General features: G+C 46.5%; 1 protein-coding gene across 2 annotated transcripts in view; it reads right to left on the bottom strand.

Annotated features, from left to right (window-relative positions):
- The window catches only part of IRAK2 (interleukin 1 receptor associated kinase 2), a 183,049-nt gene that overhangs the window by 30,715 nt on the left and 134,215 nt on the right, over positions 1–18,119 (bottom strand). For both annotated transcript variants that reach the window (XM_086939230.1, XM_086939229.1), the window contains exon 12: positions 6,352–6,859. In XM_086939230.1, coding sequence (XP_086795356.1) covers positions 6,352–6,859 — 508 coding nt within the window. The remainder of the gene's footprint in view (positions 1–6,351; positions 6,860–18,119) is intronic.

Genomic DNA, 18,119 nt, shown 5'->3' with positions numbered 1-18,119 from the left:
TGTAATTTAAATTCAGTTCCTTATATATCCTACACAGACTAACACCAAGACTGCCCCGCAACGAGCTAACGATCACCATGGGTAGATTCCGGTACATTACAGCTGACCCTGACTTGTTTTATAGCAGTAATCAGGCACCACCACTGGAACGGCTGAAGCTAGTTGTCCAACACTGGAGATCCCTACCTCTGTTGCTTCCCAGCAGAGCTGCGCTTGTTAAAATGATGTCCTTACTTTTGTTTTCTCAATTCCCTACACAACACGCCCTATATGGTCCACACATCCTATTTCAAAGCAATTGAGGGCGAAATCAGGACATTGGTCTGGGATGGGGGCCTGGCCCAAATAGCTATTAAAAAAATTAATGAGGGGATGGTATAATGAAGTGATTGCCCTACCCAACATCCACAAATACTACTGGGCAGTGCAAGTAACCACCATTACTCACTTGGTTTTCTTCACTGCGGAAGAACCAGCATTCCGAATGGATAAACCAGCCAGGGGAGCACCTCAGGGCCATCGTATATGGTGGAACTAAACACACAAACCTTAGGGGTCCAACAGCCCCCCTTTATGATACAGCAAAACTGGGTACACTAGGAACACAACAGGGGTTTGATAAATAGGATCTCATTGGTCTCTTGAGAGTAGGAGATCCTTGAATGCAAGGAGGGGTGACTCCCTTTCCTGAGTTGCAATGAGAGTACCAGCTGGCCCCCATTGAAACTCACCGCTACCAACAGATACCTCACACACACACACCAAACGGCACTGCCGAAAGGTGCGGAGCTCCTAAAGTCTGAGCACCTGGAGGACAGTATACTGGACGAATCCATGCGCCGATGGGCGACTTCCCTCACGTACCAAAAACTAATTAACTCCTCACCAGATGCCCTGAAATATCTGCAGGAACAATGGGTGTGAGACCCTGACGGCCTGGAGGATGATGGAAGTCCTGAGACCCTGGCGTCCCCAAAAGAGGTGGGCATATGGGTGGGAATCCCTTTAGTGCAGCTACAAATTCTCCACCGATCCTACTATGTACAGACCACCACAGTAAAAATGGGTAGGGCAAGTGAGATAGGTTGTCATAGGTCAAGCGGCCAGGTTGGCACATTCTTTAACAATCCGTGGAGCTGCCCAGAGGTACAGCGGTTTTGGGAGTCAATGGTTGTTTTGTATGACTGAGATGTGTTTGAGCAATATGAGCACTTTTGTAAAAGGGTGTCTATCGAACATCTGGGATGAGACAAAGTTAACCCGCATGGAGCTTATAGGGATGACCCTCGGACTGGCGATAGCAAAGCAAAATATTGCAAGGCTGTGGGGAGTGCAGCAGGCACCAGAACTGGGGAACTGGAAGAAGGGCATGAAATGGTGCATGGTGGCTGAGAAGGCGACATATGAAGGTCCCCAAAAATGGGTGAAAATGGGTGAAAACCTGGGGAAAATGGAATGAAAACAGGGGCAATCCTTGCACTCTCCTCTCCTCATTGGCTCCAATGTATCGCTCCCTAATCAATCTGCATTGAATGTTGAGGTTCATGATGCTAAAGGCAAAAAGGGAGAGGACACAAGGAATGACTGACGTGGAGGAGGTATTGCTTTATATGGCCATGATGGCTTCCAGCAGTGTATTGTTTTTGCTTCTTAACTGCATCTTCAATCAAAAAGATTTAGAACAAATCCTGTATCCTGGATACAGGCGATTTTTCCCGGGCTGGTACATTATCGAGCCTTTCAGGGTCTCATGACAGCTCTCTTGTGGAGGGTGTCCATCCTTCATAACGCAGGTTTGCATTCTGTCGGAAGCCAGAGCAGAAGTCCAGTGTTTTGTTAGACCACGCAAAGGCATGGAATGGCAGAACCATCTTCGGGTCTGTGCCAGACTTGGCTATCAAGTCAAATGCCAGCCTCTTTGGTTAGGGTCTCGGTGTGGGCATATTACCACTAGAGGTACCTGGTCTCAGTAGGAAAGAGGATTGCACATTTCAAGTATCAAAAGCTTTATTCGATTTTAGTTTTTAAAATCATAAAAGCATACAGGCAAATACTACAATACATTAAAAAACATTTTAAAACGTTTTAAAATAAATAAATCTCCTGATAGTTTTAGGTTGCACAGTTAATGGATTAAACAGACTATACACAACCTTTAGGCAACGTTGCATGGCACAGTAGTCTACGAGATTTAGTAATTATAACACCGAAAAGTGTTATACAACAGTTTGGGACAATTGAAAGCCACTGAAGAACTACTGCCAGTACTTAAATTGGTTCCTCCACCCCACGGGATGTAATCGCTGCCCTGGGTACTAGGGGAAAGCGTGTAGGACGTATAGGGGTAAAAGTCTTGTAGGTTCCAGGTGGAAATAAGTCCGTCTCCATTTTGAGATAGCCACGTCTGCATGTATGGGACAATGTGTCTACTCCTGAACCGTATCAGGATCAGGTCCCCCGAGATATCTTTTTTAAGAGGACCAAGCCATCCCACCCTCCGGACGCTTATTATACGGCCATCAAGATGGTAAGGCAGAGGTCTGTTCTTTGATAGCCAGAACTTGACCTTATTCATAAGTTCGTGATGTCTCTCGACTTTGCCTTTTGTTAATTCAGGGACTCCCGTGAGAACAATTACAAAAGGTGCAGTTTCTGGAGGTAGATGAATGTGGGTGGTGCGCACATATTTAGGTGGAATGTGACATGGAATTGTCAATTTCGGTGGGGCTTTGGGGTTGATAGGCAATGAGGAGATGGTGGTTGGCAATTGAATAGGCGCAGAAGGTGTAGTCAAATTTGGGAGATTTGAAGGGGCGGTTGTTGACGAGCAATGAGTTGTTACAGCGTGGGCTGGGGGTTTCAGAAGAGATTCAATGGAGTTTTCCAACCCCGTGAGCTTATTCCCCAGCGTGGTGATTTTGTCCATCAAGGGGTGTATTAAGGATTTGAGCAATTGCTCGATCATAGACAGAAGGGCCTGCTGGGGAGAAGATGATAAGTCCTCTAGATTGACACCAGGTGGGATAGTAAAGGAAGACTTAGTTAATGGTGGAATAGGACTTGGGGCAGGTTTCTCAGGTGTTAAAGATGTAGTAAAACTCCCATTGTCTTAGTTCCCAACAGACTTCCTTTTGGTAAGCGTAACCCTAGATGGTGTAGGTTTCGTGTCAGAAAGAGATTGCAGCTCCCTTGGACATGATGATAGGCCACAGGATTTTAGCGTGGTGGGTAGTGCTGCAGGGACATACTTAACCTTGCACAGGCTATTTAAGTCGTCCAACCATGGGAAACTAGGTGGAGACTGAGCAAAAATGTCATCCGGGATTTTATTGGGCATGTCCCCTGATTTAGATTTGGGCATTAATAGGGAAATACAAGGAAATGGTTTACCTCAGAACATGCAAGTGAGGTGGCCCGTCCCCGTCCTCCTCTGTCCGATGAGGGCCGTAGAGGGCCCGCCCTTTGCCCGGGCTTTGCCCCGGGCGCCGACCCGCGCGCGGTCCCGCGACGCGGGAGGAGTCCCCTTCTCTTATGCGGCTCCGTGCGCTGTGGCCTGACGCTGCACCCGGCGTCCCCGGGAAGAAGCAGGGGACGCTGGGAAATGTAGTTTTTCAGCCGCTCCTGCGGCGCTCAAAGCGGTAGTAAATACCGCGGGTCCCGTGCCTCTGGACCTCCGCGATGGACAGCAGCAATCCCCGGCAGTGTGGTGAGACCCCCCGCTCCTCTGCAGGAGTCCCCTTCTCTTATGCGGCTCCGTGCGCTGTGGCCTGACGCTGCACCCGGATTGCACATCAATTGCTTGGAACTGCTTGCAGGTTTGTGGTGCGGTCCCTCAAAAGAGTCAAGGCACTTGAAGGTGGACAACATTTCCACAGTCTTTTGCATCAGTCAGCTCAGCAGCACCAGGCCCAAGGTCTGGGCAGACTTCTACAGGGAGTTCTGGGATATTTGCCTTCATGGAAAGATCTTGGTCACTGCACAATATCTGCAAAAGAGGCTCAATTGCACTGTGACTGGCACTCCAGACACCTCAAATACTTCAGTGCTGGATACGACTGTATTCCAAATGAGCATGTCCAAAAGGGCTACCTGTCAAGTAGAGATGTATGCATCGAGCATAGATCACCAGCTTAGTCAGTTCTTCATTTAGAGACGGGACCCTCTTGCGCTGGCGATGGATGCATCCTCACAGGTACTAGTAATGCTGCTTTGGAGATCTCAAGCATGCTTTTCCGTTCATCTAGAACTTTCTATGGATTTATCAATACGGCTTCCCCAGGCTCCAACCTTACTGATGGACGCTAGAGGCAACTTTCACTGGTTATTGGTTAACGGTTTGCCTACACTGATGGCGTGGATGAGTACAGGACTTGATGGAGTGTCCCAGGACTTTCGAAACGGGCCTCAGAACTCATTAGGAGAGCATGTACTGACTCCACCAGTAAACAATAGGGTTCTGCTGGGTGCTGATGGTCCCATTTGTGTTTGGATCCCATAGGAACTGATGTAGTGCATGTCCTCAACTTTTTATATCCAAGTTATCAGCTCGAGGGTTTGCTTTAGGCACCGTCTATATTGTCTGATCGGTCATCTCATCTGGCGATCAACAGGGTTTCTGTAGGTGAGCATCTCCTGGTGTGTTGACTCCTCAGAGGTGTCAGGCTGTCCAAACCTCCAAAGTGTAAGTATGCATGCCTTTCGGACGTTAATGTGGTTCTTCATCTCTTTGAGATTTTCCAGGAAACAATTGACAGGTAAGCTGTCAATGCTCCTATATCTAATTTGGTAAAAACGTGTGTTGAATGTGAGAGAATTGGACAGATCAACTAGAATTTTTACTCCAAAAGGGATCACATTTGTGGTCTCTTGGAGAACCAAAACCTATATCCAGCTTTCCCAGAGCTTTGTCTTGTCAGATGTATTTAAAGCTTATGACACTAATTCAGACATGTGGGCACTCAGCAGATGCAGATTTCCTTAAAGTAACCCTTCAAAACAATGTCTTCCACTACAATGGCTAGGTGGGTTTAGTGGTTTGTGACAGAGCCGGGAATTGATGCCTCAGTGCCCTCTGTGCATGAGATGCTATGGCTGCTCAGGCCTCCTTTCTCAGAGCTTACATTGAAGATAGTCTAAGAGCGGCTGATTGGTCATCAGAATCCACTTTGCAGCAATTTTATTTCAAATCAGTGATGGGGTAGTATCCTTTGTTGTTGATAAGCTATAAACTAACATTATTCGAGCCTCTGGCCCTCACATAAAATGTAAAATTTTCTAGCAATCCTGAAGGAAAGCTACAATTCTATTAAGGACTTGAAAGCAAGGATTATCCCACCTGGGGAATATCTGAGGGCCTTTACCTTCCTTGGAGTATTCTGCATGTTTCTTTCGTTGGGATAAGTACACATGTTTTCTGTGAATTTTAGTTGAACCTTTGGCTTCATTGACAGTATGTTAGGACTTACTAGGATTGGTGATTTCTCACAGTTTCACGCATGGGTAATTTGGATGTCCTTGTTTTTATAGGATCAGAACAAAAACAGGCGTAGCGAGGATGGAGTACCTTAAATGAAGCCTTTTGCACGAAAAAAGAGGGGATGTTCTTATGCAATGAGCGAGGTATATGATTGGTGAACTTGTGTGGCTTAGCAGCATGGGTTTTGTAGTCCTATGCACTTATGTTGATGTTAGGGCTACTGAGATGAATAAATGAAGAAAGATAAGAATAATCCTAGCCTCTGAACCCTTATTAGAATAGATTTCACATTGTACATTACAATAATAAATAATGATGTAGTGCTTCATGCCACCCTTCTGCTGTTTTTATAATCGCTGTAAGTAACAAATTTCACTATTATTCAGTTTAATGATACTCTGTTTGCCGACTTCACAACAACGGAGGGCTGACCTACCTTATTGGGAGTTAAACTTGTGACCTACAAATGTCATTGGTGAGTGTTTTGTTTAACTCACCCAGCCAACCCTGTATTTTTCTAGTATTTGCGATTGTAAAAAAAAGGGGGAATAGAATAGGATGCCCTGTGCTGATAGAGCGCAGGTGGAAAGCAACAGATCATTTGACCCATTATTTAACGCTAGTCACTCCCTTTTTCCTACTGCTTGTAGGAAATCATCAGACTGCCTTACACAGGTCATGGCTTGGAAACATTGTTTACTTGGCTGCAACAACGGTTATGGCCTCATTGGTACGTTCAAGCTTGAGTATGAGTGGCAGTGCTCAATACAAGTAAGATTTGTTGTCTTAATGAATACATATACCTTTGTTCCCACCTATTTTCATGTGTGTCTAGGTGAATTACATGTGATGCTATGTGAAGACAATATGCCTACCCGGTTTTGAAGCACCTCTTTCTTCCAAATGGGTTGTACTTGTCAGAGACTGACTTTCATCCAGTGTAAATGAGGCAGAAGGCAGAGGGCAGGAATCTTTTTGGTCTTCTGCAACGCCACCACACCTTTCCATGTTACGGACTCCAGCTGCGTCCAAGTCTACATTGGATCTGGGAAACGTGCTGCTGTCTGGCAATGCTGCTTCCCCGCTAGCTCTAGATCTGGATGCTGGACAGTTGCTGAAAAAGTCTGACTCTTCAGATTCACAAGGTGTCCTTGATACCTGCGTGCAAGCTTTCTCAGGTTGTTGGAATTGTGGTGATGAGACACCGTTGGTCTTTAATGAAGGTCCACCATAGACACTTTCATTACTTAACATTGAATCCTCATCAGTTTCTTCTGGATAATTGGCAGAAAGAAAGTTAATCCGCAGTACAGGAATATTGTCCTTTTTAGGCAGATGTGGATGTTGCCTTTTCAGTTCAACCTTTTCCATTAGTGTGTATATCTGTTGATAAATAGAATAGAGTATTTAGCAAAAACACACTAAAGAAACTTTAGGGCTCAATTAAGGAACATAGCCTAAGCATAGGGATAGTGTAACGCTCATGCTAAAAGGCAAGAACCTAGTGACATTTGTGATCAGTTTCACTGACCAATCGCATGTAAAATATTACTAAAGGGTGGCTAGATGTGCACTCAGTATGACTGAGAACCACAGATCAGTCCGATCTCAAACATCAACACTGAGCCAATCTGTGTGTATCAGGTTCTCACTGACCAACCACTGATAAACCATAAATCAAGCTCTGCCAAAAAATACATAAGCCATGTGATCATTCTTAGTAACAAACCATTTCTCCAGCATTGGATCTTTCATATATTCATTCACATGCTTTAATAATTTCCAGTCATAAGGCAAAGAATCCCCAGTAACATTAAATAGCAGTCAACTGTGTCAACCGTGTTAAAATGGCCAGAGTCCTCACCAAAAAAAGCTACTTCATTTGAACCTTCTCAAACTTCACCCTATAAGGTGGAAGGGCTAAGTAAGCTCTCTTACTTCACCGGGAGGCCTCCATAACTCCTATTTGTGTAGTGTGTGAGGAAGTTCCCAAGAAGAGTTCCACTCTAACATATCGTTGACCATATCCTGTTTCTTTACTGGTTTACCTTGGAATTTACCCAACCTTATCTTCGGCTTTCAGAGGACAGTAGAGTTGTTGATTTTTTTTGTCATAAACCTTTTTATTTGGATTTCAATCTTGACATGTCATACATTAGTCATACCATATTTGATTGTTACAACATTACAATCGTGTTATCATTGTCATGATAAATAGTAGCATGGGAATCCCCCGAGTAGGTATGGATATACTCTATCATTGGGGTGTAATCTCCCACCCTCTCCATTATTATCATGTGTTATTACCGCCCGGATGGCTCTTTTCCTGTGGCAATGTGTCCTGGTCCTATATTCCTGCAAATATCTCTGGAGGTCCATGTGCTTTAACACGATTAAGTCTTTTGATGTTTTCTTCTGATGAGGCTGCGTCATCCCGCATAGTGCGTGATGCACCTCCACTTTCAAGAGACTGTGATTCTTCCTTACATTTATTTTCTAAAACTGAATATCTTAGTTTCGATGCCTCTATTATTGGTGTTCCCGCGTTGTCTGTATATAATGCCAAGACTATAGGCAAACTTGCTTGCTGGATGGTGAAATCCCTGAATAATAGTTCTGCTATTTTCACCGATTTATTATCAGACCCAGTCAAGGCAAGCGCCGTGCTATTTTACAGAATAGAGCTGCGATAGATTATTTACTACTAAATCATGGCCATGGCTGTTCAGATTTTGAGGGCCTATGTTGTTTTAACTTATCCGATCATTCTAAATCCATTAGATCATCTTAATAAGTTACATGAGCTGACACAAGAAGTTAGGGAACATTTAGATGTAGGGTGGTTTGATTGGCTTTTTAATTGGCTGCCAGATTTCCATTCTTTACGCCAGATATTAGGTGGCATTTTCTTAGCAATTAGTTTTTTAATTATTATTTGTTGTTGTATTCAGTGTATACCATCCTTTTTCCATATGTTCCGTCCACGAGTTATGGCTAGATCCTTTAGTATTATTTCCTATTATTCTTCAACTGATATACGTCCTGTTTGAGTTCCTCTTTTGTTTTATTTTTGACTTTCGATGTTAGTACATTTAGTCAGGAGTGGAATGTATCGACAGGGTAATTTTAGTCTATTTTTAGACCGGCGGTGACTATAATCTACTACCATCTCAATCCTAGTTGCATTTGCGCTCATTTGTAGTGCTTAACTATGCGCTTTGACATAGTTTAGTGCCTTTTTTCGTTTTCTTGGGCCTACAGGCCCAAAAGCTAGAGAGAAGCCATTTTGTATTTCTGCCTCGACTGTCCGAGGCGCTTGCAGGGTAAAGGTAGTGTTTAGAATTCATCCTGGTATTCGCTAGAGAGGAACCGGTCAAGACTGGCCCTTATCAAAGAAATGTGTTTGTCTCCCCGGCTCTACACGCAATACGCAGGTGGCCACTGTGGAGGGCGAAGGGAGCCGGGGACTGGTACAGGAATTTTGTGGGAGTCGGCCTAATACCGGGATTTTCCATTGAGAAAGTGAGCTCTATATTATCAAGGAGCAAGTAGAGAGGAGGGAGAGAGCAGCGTGTGGAGTAGACGGAAGAAGTTGGTCCAAAGGCTGGTGCATAGAGATTGATACCATCAGCCAATTGAAATCCTGAAACGAAGGAGAGTGACTGAGAATCCTGTAGTGACATCATACAGGAGTGGCAGAGACTAAATCCAGGAGAGGGTTCGAGTATTTCGGAAACATGGCAACGTAGATGAGGCGTAGCGGTGCAGATGTGTATTCGTGAGCCATAGAGGGAGAGCAGAGTCCCGAGCACATTGGCGCATTCGGGTGCAGGGGATAGATGGAGAATTTCTCCCAATTCACACGTAACCCTCTCGAAATATGTGAGCGTGGACGAGATGGAGGAGAGGTCTGCCTTGATGTCTTTAACGTATATGAGGAGATCATCCGCATAAAGGGAGACGCAATGAGTGCGACCTCCCAGTGGGATGCCCCAATGTGCGCCCACTTCCCGTAGCCTCACCGCCATCGGTTCCGTGGCGATAGCAAAGATAACTGGGGACAGGGGGCACCCCTTGCACGTGCCGTGCATGATCTGGTTTGGAGAGGACATATAGCGGCCTATTCTAACCCTTGTGGTTAAGTTGGGGTATAATAGCCGCGAATACTCTATAAATCGGGGTCCAATGCCCACCCGTCGCAACGTGTCAAAGAGGTACCACCACGCCAGGATGTCAAATGCCTTCTCCAGATTGTGGCATGCCGTGCGGGGGAAATCTGTCCCAGACCCCGTCCTGGACCTGAAACAGGCAACTTATATTTTGGGAGGTGTTTCTCCCGGGTACAAACCTGCTCTGGTCTATGTGTACTAGTCTAGGCAGTATCTCTGTGAGTCTATCTGCCAGAACCCTCCTCAGAATTTTGCAATCAGACGTCAGGAGGGTAATAGGGCAGTAAGAGGATCTGAGTAGAGGATCCCGATCTGGCTTCGGAAATGTTACAGGCACTGATTCCTGCATAGATTGGGGGAGATGTCCCACTTCCACCGCCTCCCAAAAGACTATGTCTAGCTGCGGAACCAACTGCTGAGAGAATGTGGAGTATAGTTCTATTGGTAACCTGTCATGTCCCGGAGCCTTGTTTTTGGCTAAGTGGCGAATGGCGGATTTGAGTTCCGCCGGTGTGAGAGGAGCATCCAAGGTCGTGCTTTCTTCATCCCCGATTTGGACTATAGTGTCTGTGGCCAGTATGTTCTGAATGTGTTACCCCCAGTCCTGGGTCGCCTCCTTGTATAGCTCGGAGTAGTAGTCATGGATGGCTGATAAAATGTCGGCCTGCGCATATACAACGTCCCCAGCGGCGTTGCGGATGCCTGTAATTGGTTGTGTTTACGCATCCTGTCGAATAAGCCAAGCTAGCAGAGTCCTTGCACGATTCCTTCCTGGTGAACTCTAGTGGTGTATGCGCGGAAATTATAGCGCCAAAGGTCAGCACATGCCTTCTCGTACATGGTTTTGGCCTCCGCCAGTTGTGTAGGGGGAAGCTCTTGCTGATCCTCCTCTTTTGATCACTGTGCTACTTGTTGTTCTGCTCTGAGTACCGCCCTCTCCAGTGTTTGTTTCACCCCGGTGATTTGCCTTATGCACGCTCCTCGCAGGACCACTTTAAATGCGTCCCATCCTAGGGATGTGGTGGGTGTAGTGCCTGTGTTTTCAACAAAGTAGTTTTGGATAGTGTCTGATTGCTCGCGGTGAAACATTGGGTCCAAAAGGAAGTCCCTGGGGTGGCGCCAAGTGGGGATCGGTGGAACGGGTGGCCTCCATGTGATTGATACTATATGTGCGTCGTGATCTGAGATGACCCTACCCAAGTAGTCGGAGTGTCTAATGTGTGGAAGGAGAGACTCTGTGCACATGAAGCTATCCAAACGGACCCGTAAGTTGTGAGGTATCGAGTTTAAGCAGTAGATCTTGGTGTCGGTTGTGTGTGCGCCATCATGTGTCCGCTAAGGACCTGTGAGCTATCCAGGCGCGGAATGCGGCTGTCTGCGTGTGGGCTGGGGAGTGGGTATATGGGGGGCCTATCTAAGGCGAGGTCTAGGAAGCAATTGTAGTCCCCCCCCCCCCCTAATATCCATGGATAGCGAGTGAATCCCGCCAGTGTATTCGTAAGGGTTTCCCAGAATGGTGCCTGGTCTACATTAGGGGCGTAGATGCTGCCTACAAGGATGGGCCGCCCATCCAGAAACGCGTACAGACCCTCGGGGGCCCACACCCCTCTCGGTCTCGCGAAAGTGCACCCCGGGACGGATCCATATCAGTGCTTCCCCGCACGAAGCCGAATAGGTCGTAGCACAGAAAAGACCGCGCCATTTCCTCTGAAGTTTTTGTAATTCCTCTTTAGTGAGGTGGGTCTCTTGAAGGGATATTATCTGTGCCTGCTGCCTCTTGATCTACGCATAGCTCGCATAACTTTTCCTGGCTGTGTGCATTCCCCGAACATTTAGGGTTATAAACTGGAAGTCTGCATGCGCCATACTGGATACGACATTATGCCCGGACAGCTCTGGAACCCTGGAGGAATGGCTCCCCCCACCTTGCGCTGGTGGACATTGCTTGTGAAGCAGTTTGAAATTGGCAGTGTGTGCCCCTGCCCTGTAGATGGTAGGCTAGAAGAGAACATGGTGTATGTGGTGGGTGAACTATGAACTGGGGTTGGGGAACAGACCCAATACTGGGGACCTATCGCCAGAGGCAATACTTCCAAACTAACGCTCTGTAGAAGGGAGAGCTTGAACAAGCTGCTAACAACAATGGGGTAGCGGTTAGTGTATGCGAGGGCAGTTCCGGGGCAGGTCTGTGAAGGATCAGTGAGTGTCATTGAGTCCCCGGTCGATACAGGACATTGGTACCTGCGCCGCTAGGCAGGGCTGCGGATGCGGAGGGGGAGCTAGACCCACCCTCCATTGGGATGTTCTGAATCTGTGTGGTGCCAAAGTCCTAAGAAAAAGTGTCCATGAAAGACCCGGTCGTGTCAACGTATGCAGCCTCTAATTTAGAAGATCTGCTGTCTGGGGTGTGACTTGCGGTAGGGGGATAGAGCCCCCTTTGGATGGCGTTTCTTCGCTATCGTCCATGCCCGCCGAGGAGAACAGACGTGGGCCTCTGTCCATGTCATCTGAGGGCGGTGGGCTTGTAATGCTGTCACGGCCCGCAGGGCTTCACTGCACTCCTGCATGATTTGCTCCAGATCTGGGGAGCCTTGTGTGGGGTTCCGTGCCAAATTGTTCTCGCCATTGCGCCCTTTGTTCGGGAGACGTTTCCTGGGTCCTGGCGCCCTGTGGACAGTAGAGTTGTTCATATGGTTATTTTGTGGAAAAGCTCCATTTTGTCGGCCAGGGAGACATCTCCTCTGTCACCAATTGATATCATTACTGCTCTGTCTTTGGACAGAAAAATATCTGTATGGATGACCTTCACACGCAGTGTATTTATTTCCTTTTTCCAGTGAACAAGATTTCACACGGCAGCATTTGTAAAACCTTTCCTACCTAGATTCCGAAGGATAGGGAGAGAGATTGGCATTATATGTTTTGGAGAAAAAAAATTCCCTTCTTGTAAGGGGTAGAGTACCCCTCTGGAGATGATTCGCTCAAAGGTGTACCACCAAGCACTTCCACTAAGGGAAAAAGGGAAACGTGGAGTCTCCAGAGCCAACAAAAGCACTAACAGCCACCTCTTCACAGGAATAGAATTTCCTCAGGAAAACACTCCAAGAAAGGCGAACACCAACCTGCATATTAGATTGCAAAATTCAGCTTCCTTCATGCCCTGACTTAACTGCCGTACATAGTGGTAACATCTCAGACATCCTCATTAAGATCTCATCTCTTCAATGACCGTGAAAAGATTTTCAAAGACGATAAACATTTCTTTGGCAACAAGACCAACGTGGACGACTACCCCAAGCATGTATTTGCCCCCATTGTCGAGGACAAACCCAGAAATTATGCCTAATACCCAGTCGTCAAAGCCTTTTTTTTAACACTAGTTATCTTTTCATCTACAAATGTTTACTCAACCAGATTCTGGACTCTGAGCTGGAGGCAGATCTCAGAGACTTAGACATTACCATATAGGTGACATTCGGGAGATCGGAATCACAAATGCGCTCAGATGGATGACATCCTTCCTCACAGGACCCACCCAGAGAATCCACCTTTCACTTTCCAACCCAAACACACCATCTCCGGAGTACCCCAGGGATCATGTATTTATTTATTTTTGCGATTTTTAGGGTGCACAAGTACCCGGGGGTATCTTGGCGCTACGGACTGCAATAGGTGGATCTTGATAGAGAGCTTATTGATTAAACAACCAGGTTTTTAGCATTCTTCTAAATGTGAGAAGAGATTGGCAGGATCTAATCTCCAGATGGACCGTGTTCCAAAGTTTAGCCGTGGTGACCACGAACCTTCTGTCACCCCAGGAGGCTGTTTTAGTGCGTGGCACCATTAGCAGAAGGGCAGTGGATGAACGGAGTGCTCGACTGGGTGTGTGAATTTTTAGGTGGTTGATTAGAAATTCGGGACCATTGTTGCAAGATGCTTTAAAGGCAATACAAAGTGTCTTGAACTTTATCCGTTTTTTACTGATAACCAGTGATAGTTCTTGACAACATGGGCGATGGGTTTAAATTTTGGGGTACCTGTTAGAATTCTAGCAGCTGCGTGCTGAACTGTTGGATGACCTGCTTTTGGGCGTTGGCGAACAGTCTGTTGCAGTAGTCTATGGAGGACATAACCAAGGTGCTGACCAAAGTTTTTCCAGCGTTCAGAGGGTGAAAGGGCAGAAGTTTTCTAATCACGCGTAATTTGTGGAATGAGGCAGATGCCACTGAGTTGGCATGGGAGACAAAGTTAAGTTTATCGTCAAATGTGACGCCCAAATTCCTGACCTTGGTTACTGGAGCAGGTGGGGGGCCCATGGAGGAGGGCCACCAGATTTGGGTCCAGCAAGGATGTAATTTACCAAAGATCATAACCTCTGTTTTTTCCGAATTTAATTTAAGGCAATTGCTGGCCATCCAACTACTGATGGCGAGCATGCCCTTCTGAAACTCAGCTGCAACCCTTTCTCCATTGTTGTTTACTGCCAACACCAATTGAGTGTCATCGGCGTAAGAGGAAAGGCCCATCTCATGAGCCTTGATGACTTTGGCTAGGTCAGACACATAGATATTGAAAAGTGCTGGACTCCGGGATGTGCCTTGGGGGACCCCACAAGGTAGGGCTAATTGGGCCCCACCCTCAACATTTACAAGACGTCACTTGCAGACATCATCAGTTTACATGACATTAACATTATCTCCTACGCCAACAACTCTTAGCTTGTCCTCTCACTCTCAGCAAACTCAACCTTGAAGAAGTCGAAATTCTACAACTGCTTGAGGAGCGTTGCGACATGGATGAAAAACAACTGCTTGAAACTCAACACAGAGAAAATGGAAGTCCTGATCTTCGGCAGACACACCACTCATTGGAACAACTCATGGTGGCCAAAGGAGCTTGTACACAGCCCCACCGTGAAATACTATGTCTGCAACCTCAGCGTCATACTGGACATTGACCTCTGCATCAAAACCCAGGCGTTGCCTCAGCCATCTTCCACAATATACGCACACTCTGAAAAATCTTTAAATGGCTCCCCACCAGCACCAGGAATTTGGTGACACAGGCCCTTGTCACCTACCGGCTCGACTACAGCCACGCATTCTATGCCGGAACAGCCACCAAACTCATGCAAAAACTCCACACAATCCATAATGCAGCAGCCAGACTGATCATCAACCTGCCCAAGAAGACACATGTCACCCAGCACCTGAAAGACCTCCACTGGCTTCCTGTACAGAAGAGATAATAGTTCAAGCTCCTGGCCCACCTTCGAAGCCCTCCACAACCAAGCACCAGACTACATAAACAACCACCTGACCTTCAACCAACCCTCCAGAGACGGCCGATCCGCACACCTTGCCCAGACACATCGTAACCGCTGCAGCCGCACTAGAGGACTATCTTTCTCCCACCTCGCCACCAAAGCCTCCTACTCCCTCCCCGAACCACTTCAAGAAAGGACTCAAGACCTGGCTCTTCAACTAAGACCTGCAGCAAAGCACCTGGATGCCTCTCAGTGTGATTAGCCGCGCATTAGAAATACTGATCGATTGACTTAATGCTATGCAGCTGGATGAGCGTTGCTTACCTTGATCTGAGGAAGAAGCATTAGAAAAAGAGGAAGGTTACCAGAACCACAAGTATCAGCCACAGACCTTATCTGACAACTTCCTTAGTCTTACAGACTTTGTTATTAGTATAAGGAACCAGAGGTCATGCAGGTGTTGCATTTTTGAATATTTTTTTTAGCAGTTGATGGATGTCTTTCTAAGACTGCTTCCCAACAGCCTGCTGGACAACTTACACCTACCCTCTGCTCCAACCATACCTACTATGCCTTCATCTCCTGTGCTACCAGAGATACCTTCCAGAGTTTTCACCCACCCACTGGTATCAGCAACACCTAAGAACTTGGGGACAAAGATAATAGGACTCATAATATTCAAATTTGAAAAAAGTTTAACTCTCACAGGGAGACCACGAAGGCAATTATGAATGGGACGACTATATCTTACCCAAGAAGGGCTATAAATCTATTATTCAAACAGACTATCCTCTGGACGACATAGCTTGCGTTCATATTATGACAGAGGGTGGCTAAGAGAATCATTCTCCCAATGGCTTAACTGGAGCAGCAACCCTTCTTTATGACGTGAAGTAACATACATGCAAAGTCAGGCGGGTAGACAGTTTGGGCCATATGGTAAGTTAGATGGCAGCTACATCACTAATTGTTGTAAATGTCTTAGCAACCATGGGACGTTGTAACTACCAGGTGTGGCATGACATCTTTCAACTGATCAACCTCATCCCTGAAGATGAGATAGACTGCCAAGGTAATTATCAAGAAGAGAGCACAACCATCTGTAGTCCTCATCAAGTGGCAATGGATGTATTCATGACAGGGCTGCTCCAGCTGGCAGGAGCAGCTGTTTTAGGAAGGCAAGGGTGTCTGCAGCTTTCAGTCCAAAGGTGTAAGCATAGATCCTGGATAAACCATTTGCAACACATCCTATTTGGGAAACACATGAACAATTCCCTGCAAAACAGGACTCTGACAACATTAAATTCCCTTGGAGCTATGCAATAAAGATGTTCTGGCTCAGTCACTTTTCATGGCTCACGTTAGACATACAGGGTAGGTTTCAATCAAAACGGAATATACTGCCGACCATATTTTCCTCAACGACAGTTTGGATACCACCATGTGTATATATTCAACAGCAAGGGTATGGCAGATCGTCGGTCAGAAAGAGGAACGGAACTCACTTGCCCTTCCAGACAACTAAAAGAGAGCTTGACTCTTCATAGCTGCCCCGCCCACCACTCAATACCATCACAGCAGGTAGGAGGGAGAATTTCCTTTTTTGCCCCCGCATGATAGTTGATAACATCAGAGCAAAGGTCTGGCAACAGATTAGACACTCGGGACATACACTGGAGTTTGTACAGAAACCACCAGTCTGCCCAACCAGGAAGGATCATCTTGTAGCTACAAATGGAAATTCTCCTCTGCATCCTCAAGGGAGCGTACAGACTGTCCAGTGATCCCAGACAAGACAGGAATTTTGTTCCAGATTCTTTGTGATCAAAAAGAAAATGAAAACAGTAGAGTCCTATTCAAGAACTTATTGAGCGGAACAAGTTCACAGCAAAAATATTTTTGCATGTTAACGTTCCAAAAAGTCTTTCCAAATCGCCATATACCAGAATCATAAGAACTAACTCTGTTTTTCAGGACAGCACTATCAATTACAGCCACTTCCTCATATCAGCACCACATGCCTGATGCCAGCTTCATTCCTCAGATGATAGGGTCACAACGTCTATTATTTGTACAGGCTCCTCAAAGTTCCATCAAGGGTAGAGGCAAAAGCTTCTACGACTGCCTGCATTAATCGGTTCCACTAGCTAAAACTAAAACATCAGAGTCCTCAATGGAACCATTCATAAAACTTCAGTTCTTGAAAGCAACACTACAAACACAATTGGGAAAATTGTTTCCTTCAGCGGATAGAACACTGAAAGTCTGCATCTGGCAAACTCTGTCACGCTCAAGCACCACAGAGCTCTGCTGGGCCTGTTGTCCTCCTGTACAGGCTGTATGCCCTTTTGTGGGTTTTAGATGAGACCCATTCAACAAGAACTTGACGTGAATGAAAGGTGATTCACGTTAAGTCTTATTCATCATTAATAAAGCTAATAAGATTAAGCCAGGCATCACTGTCCTGGAGCAAGGACCTAAGCCTAGAAAGGTAGAAACTTACAATAAAGAAAATAACATCAAACATAAGTCAAACACGGACATTGAGTGGAATGACTAAGAGAAGAACAAGAAAGGTCAGATTTCAGGCTGGGGACTTAACAGAGAAGCCCACTGTGCCTCCACCCAATACTTCTGAAACTTCTTCTGTACCACTGGGTATGACTTCTCCTGGCGGAGCTGAAACTCCAACTGAGCTTGTGAGGGTGGATTATAGGGTGGTCCTCAAGTCTGCGTAGGTTGACCATGTTGCATTCTCGGCTACCCACGGAAAGGGACACTACCTGTGGGAGCTGGAGCAGGGAATATTAAGTTTGGAGGAAAACACATGGGGGCCGATTAGGATGGAGGATTTTCCGCCTCCTCCGGGCCGGCGGAAGCCACCTCCGGCCCGGAGGAGGCGGAAAATCCTCTGCGGACTCACCAAAGACCCACCGCCGCATTACGATGGCTGGTGGGTCTTGGTTTCTGTCCGCTGCTTTTCCGCCGCGGTCGGATTACAACCGCGGCGGAAAAGCTCTCATTTGGCTGGCAGTGTCTATCAGACACCGCCAGCCAAATTAGGAAGCATTAGTACACATGCTTTTCCGCGGCGGTTTTTCCGCCGTGGAAAAGCATGTGTACTTTTGATTTTGGGGGCCCGTTGCGGGCCCCCAGGGTGTTGGCGGGTGGGGGGTGCACATGGGGGGTACCTATGGTACCCCCCAGC

This window comes from Lissotriton vulgaris, chromosome 9 (assembly GCF_964263255.1).
Source record: "Lissotriton vulgaris chromosome 9, aLisVul1.2, whole genome shotgun sequence".
Taxonomy (NCBI): Eukaryota; Metazoa; Chordata; class Amphibia; order Caudata; family Salamandridae; genus Lissotriton; species Lissotriton vulgaris.
This window is presented reverse-complemented; position numbering and strand designations above follow the sequence as displayed.